This window comes from Xenopus tropicalis, chromosome 6 (assembly GCF_000004195.4).
Source record: "Xenopus tropicalis strain Nigerian chromosome 6, UCB_Xtro_10.0, whole genome shotgun sequence".
NCBI lineage: Eukaryota > Metazoa > Chordata > Amphibia > Anura > Pipidae > Xenopus > Xenopus tropicalis.
Genome location: NC_030682.2, coordinates 84,338,699 through 84,344,440, shown reverse-complemented (window position 1 = coordinate 84,344,440; position 5,742 = coordinate 84,338,699). Strand labels below are relative to the sequence as shown.

Genomic DNA, 5,742 nt, shown 5'->3' with positions numbered 1-5,742 from the left:
TAATCTATCAAAAAGCTTGCATCCTCACAATAGGAAGACATCTGTAACTGGAACAAATTGATTTGCATTAACCTTTTGGGGCAAATGTTGTGATTGAAGGCTGTAGCAAGTTCTCCATTCCCTTGTATCTCAACGAAAGCATTATATCACAGATCTGTCTGGCATGTCCGCTGCCGTATAATTAGCATTTGCAGACACCAGTTTATCTTTATTCTGATTGGTTGCTACACAAAGGGTGGAGGGGTTTATTCATTCTATTGCTTTCCACTGTATAAAATCTTCGGCTGCCTTACTGGTGATGCTGCATCTGAAGTCTGAAATAGCATTGTGTATCCTGCCTCTCAGTATCCAAGCAACATATTGGAATAACCTAGAAAATAGCTACAAAGTTTTTTTGGTCATAAAATACCATGGATACAGGAAGCAGTTTGCATGAAAATCGGAAGATCTGAAGAAACGTACATATCTTGTCATAAATGCCACTGTGGATCTTTTTCCTATTAACATACTGGATTGCATTTCATAATTGATAATATCAAACTTGGCAGCTTCTGGGAGAAAGCCAATCATATGTTTTTCATCACTAAGTAAATGGTGGGAATAATGAATTTCACGCATCACCATGAGCCACATCACCTGCACTATCGTAACCACAGTCGCACCGTTGGCGCTGGAGCAAATGACACTAAAGAGAAAGGCCATCACTCCGGAGGCTGTTACGAACAATTATTTGTGTCCCCTGAAGTGTTTGTCATCCTGGGTATTGTAAGCTTGATGGAAAATATACTGGTTATAGCAGCAATATCGAGAAACAAGAATCTGCATTCCCCCATGTACTTCTTTATCTGTAGCTTGGCAGTAGCTGATATGCTTGTGAGTGTGTCTAATGGCTTTGAAACTGTAGTAATCACACTGTTTAACACTACGGACAAAAATACGCAGCATATCATTGTGAATGTTGACAATATCTTGGATTCTGTTATTTGCAGCTCCTTGCTGGCTTCTATTTGCAGCTTGCTCTCGATAGCAGTGGACAGGTACTTCACTATATTTTATGCCCTGCAGTACCATAATATAATTACTGTGAGGAGAGCAGTGGTCATTATCAGCTGCATCTGGACTGCTTGCTCCATTTCTGGTGTCTTATTTATTATTTATTATGACAGTGCTGTTGTAATTATTTGTCTGATAAGTATAATTTTCACAATGCTTGCTCTGATGGCATCCCTCTATGTGCATATGTTCATGCTGGCCAGGCTTCACATTAAGAGGATTGCTGTTCTACCTGGGACAAACTCAGTACGACAGGTTACCAATATGAAAGGAGCCATTACACTTACAATCTTACTTGGAGTTTTTGTAGCTTGTTGGTCTCCCTTCTTCCTTCATCTCATTTTCTATGTTTCTTGCCCTAGAAACCCTTACTGTGTGTGTTTTATGTCCCACTTTAATATTTACCTTATCCTTATTATGTGCAACTCTGTTATTGATCCACTTATTTATGCACTAAGAAGCCAAGAGCTTAGAAAAACCTTCAAGGAGATGATGTGCTGTTACTGTATGGGAGGAATATGGGACTTTTCTAGCAGTTACTGAAATGCTGATAACTAATTGTTTCAAATGTAATAAGCAGTAATGCATTGTTTATTTGTATTTGTTATCTATGAGAGCTGTGCTAAGGTCTCAGAATACTTACTTACAGTATAAGCAAAGCCAGTTTTAGAATATGGATTGCAACAAGGTTTTCGCAGCATCAGAGAGATTCTCTTGGAAGGAAGAATTCAAATACAGTTTTTACATACCTTAAACATATACATTAAGCATATTCAGCATGTTAACTGTTAATGGCAACTCCCAACATCCCTCTGGTAGCTAAGTAAATGTTCAGAGAGCACTCAGTTGAGCACTTTTTAAGTTTATATATTTTTATTAAATATGTATGATTTATGGCCTAGATCAACCTTCGGGTTGAATGAAATAATCTGTGAGAGAGAACGAAAATCTTCTCATCGCAGGTTGTATGCCCATGTTATCACTTGCTGGGCAGGGCTTTAATTGAACAGAGCAAATCCTGTGCCAAGCACAAGCGCTCTGTTATAACTCAAGGCCTCCTACATAGTTATACCAGGTTGGTGTGAGATTGATCTTTCAGTCAATGGGCAAAACATTTTTAATGAGGGAAATGTTACTACCAATAAGAACATACATGATCTATTAAGGGACAAGCAGCTAAAATATTATACTGTTGGTACTTTCCACTTCTCTTCAACCCACTGTAGCTCCTACCTGCTCTTTTACTTCATATGCTTTATGTGGTTGCGTTGCTGCATAAAACAGCATGTGCATTTTTCCCCATATTGTTTCTGCGTCTCTTTGTGATAGTAAACTGAGTAGACACATTGAAGTTGGTCTGTCCTTCCTAAAAATCTGGTGATATCTGTCATTAGCCCATATTGGGGATCACCAGTAGACCAGGTGCCAAAGGTCACTCTCCTCTCAAAAGAAGCAGAAGCAGTTTAGCATCTACTTAAGCAGCCAGAACTGCCAATCACATGGAGATTAGTTGGTGTGTGATCAGCCATACCCCAAAATGTGTACTGTATTTAAATGATAAAACTGTGTGATATTTGCTGGATATCCTTGTGACCACCTAGACAACAACTGTATGATTGCTCATAACTTTATAATAAAATTTGGGGTAGGGTTTTGCTTTTTTTCGCTTTGTTCCTGGTCATGAGGCTACACTACAACAGAAAACATTAAATGAGGGGTAAAAGCTGTCTTAAAAATTGGCTAATCATATTTGTATATTTTTTTCCCTCTGTGCTATGAAAACTTTTATCATTATCCAGGAACTTATTATCCAGAAAGTTCTAAATTATGGAAAGGTAATTTCCCATAGACTCCATTTTAATAAAATAATTCAAAATTGTAAAGCATATTTCCTTTTTCTCTGTAATGATAAAACAGAACATTGTACTTGATCCCAACTAAGACAGAATTATCCTTATTGGGGCAAAACAATCCTACTGAGTTTATATAATGTTTAAGTGATTTTTAGTAGACTTAAAATATGAAGATCCAAATGACAGAAAGACCCCTTATCTGAAAACCCCCCAGGTCCTGAGCATTTTGGATAATAGGTCCCATACCTGTACTTTATTTCTAAAACTGATGAAATTGGTCCTTATTAAATAAAAGAGAATGACTGTCATTATAAAAAAAACACAGGTTTTTATTATTAAATAAAAACAATATTAGCATAAAATGAGCCGTGTTAATAAATGCATGTTAGAACTATTTCTATAAAAGTAACAGGGCCGGAACTAGGGTTAGGCAGAAGAGACTGTTGCCTAGGGAGCAACTATTGAGGGGTGCCAGGCAGGATCCTCTTCTGCCTACCCCTAGTCCTCCTTCTTTAGCGGTGGAGGCAATGATCGATCAGGGGAGGAGTGGCTGAACGCTAAAGCACACGCAAGGGGGGGGGGGGGCGGTGCAGGGGGGAGGTGGCCGACTGGGTTGTCTAGGGCACCCAGTTGGCTTGCCCCTGAAAAGTAATAAATATGTTTTAGTATGAAACTAGCATTATTGGCCTCTTTTTTTTTTTTTAGAAACCATTTAAGATACTGTTTTGGTGTCAGACACAGTTATTTTTAAAGTATTTAAGGAGTGTGCTTTGCAGATTAAACTGGTGTGATTGGTTTGGCTATCTGCCACAAATAGTGGTATCTTTTGTACAATTTTTATTATGGAATACTTTGAACTGATTAATAACCTACATGAGAGAACTGTTTCAATTTATATGATAATATAATATAAAATAATGTATAATGTAGAAAATGTTCAATTGACCTTCAATTTTTTTTTTTTTTTTTTCAGAAGGGTAAAAGCCATGGATTTCACACTGGAAAGAAATAGAATGCAAAGGAAAATAATTTACGTATAGGCAAAAATAATCAGAGGCTGAAGAGCAGTTAAAAGACAACATCATGCTAAAAGTTAATACAAAAATTAATTTTGGAGGCATATTCTTTGGTAACTTATAGGTTTTGGTAATGGTAATAGCAAAAGCTAACTCAAGTGCCAACCTTATATATCGTGCTTTATTGGTGCATATAATCTACAGTCTAACTTTCATTTCTGTTGCCCTCTTGAAGGAGCTATTGTCAAAACATTTATTACATTGTTGCAGTCCCTGCCCTCGACCAAAAGTAGGTGGATAATGTGTCCCGGTCGCTAGATCACACTGTGATCCACAGAGTGCACTGCACCACTTTTGCATTGACCAGCAGGCATGGGCAGAGGTGCTAAATCTCCTTTACCATCTATTGGGGCTCTTTTCTGAGCGCTGAGGAGGGTGCAGTCAGAGTTGCTCCTCTGGTGCCTCCCTATTGAGTGAAGGGGGAACCCCTGACAGCTGCTGCCTTCACTACAACTTACTTATCATACTACTTTGCTGCCCCAACTCCAAAGAAAGTTATGGCCAAGCACCCCTGAGGCATTCCACAGCTACACTTCAGTGCAGTCTAGACACTACTAGGCTAGACTGCGTGCGGGAGAGTAGTCACATAAGACCTATGTCCCTGGATACTTCCAGGATCAGGTCCAGTGGTGGTTTACCCCCCCCCCCCCCCGATCAGTTTCAAGCAGGTAATGTTGCCTGCGACAATGGACACAACCTGCTGGCCCTTCACCATCTTTGCTTCAAAACATGTGATCAACCTTGCAGAGAAACCAAGAACAAATGTAGCCCATTGTTACTGAAAGTATTTAAGTATACTTAACTGTTTATGGGATTTCCTTTACAAATGTACATAGTACCTGTTCAAAAGTAAAAACTCAGATGGTAATTGTTTGCTTCAGTTACAATTTCAGGTACCAATAAGCCAAGCAGCTATCCATCAGCTGCCCCTGATTCAAAAACAACCAGAAAACCCAAATTGCCATGCCACAAACAACTCAGGCAGACACACAGCAACCCACAAATGACAGCTCCAGCACAGCCTGAGGGACCAAAAAGCCAAGCAACCTGGTCACCTGCAGCTCTACATAGCCTATAAGTTCATGGACCCAGGCAACTGTGCTGTTACATAGCCTAAAGGCATAAAAGGTATAATCTCAGCTACCAGTTCCAGAACTGTCTAGATTTTAGAATCCAAAAACACTAATAAATTTGGTAAATCATGAAATCCCCAAACACACACAGATCTTCAGGTGTTTGTTGAGCAGTGGATGCTGCCTGGGCCCTTCTATCTTCAGTGATGATGGTGCATGTAGTAACACATGGCCTCCTGCAGGTTTTGTGGATACACAGAGTAAGTATCTGTTGTAAAGAAATATGATTTTGCGATGAGATGCATGCATTGCTCTGTCCTTATCACATATTACCCTGAGGTAGTGTGTAGCTTGACATACAGCTAAACCTTCCCACACTCCAATAAAAAAAAAAAAATAAAGTCTGTTGAATTTTACTGGGTGAATAGGGCAAGAGGTGAAACTGTAATGTTAATTAAATAAAATATGAGTATTTTGCAATAAACAGTAACAGCTGCAACATAAACACAAAAATGCTGGCACAAATTATATACGTATCAGTGTTCCTGAGGTGTTGGCAGCTGCAGTAGTGCTTAGTGAATTCCATTTGAAGTGAAGTCCATTTGCTTACCAGCGATGCTACCATGGAACATGCTTCCTCCACACCATAGGCTACAAAATCGGGTCTGGACTCCCACATTGCACTTT

At 39.2% G+C, this 5,742-nt stretch overlaps 1 protein-coding gene across 1 annotated transcript; it reads left to right on the top strand.

Moving 5' to 3' along the window:
• Positions 1-300: 300 nt before the first annotated feature.
• mc4r (melanocortin 4 receptor) lies at positions 301-2,919 on the top strand. The gene has a single exon (XM_004915313.4). The coding sequence runs from the start codon at positions 592-594 to the stop codon at positions 1,594-1,596; it is 1,005 nt and encodes a 334-aa protein (XP_004915370.1). The 5' UTR covers positions 301-591; the 3' UTR covers positions 1,597-2,919.
• Positions 2,920-5,742: the final 2,823 nt, after the last annotated feature.

Bases quoted from the DNA above. Each gene is read 5' to 3' on its own strand.
- mc4r (XM_004915313.4), top strand. From the start codon at position 592: ATGGTGGGAATAATGAATTTCACGCATCACCATGAGCCACATCACCTG.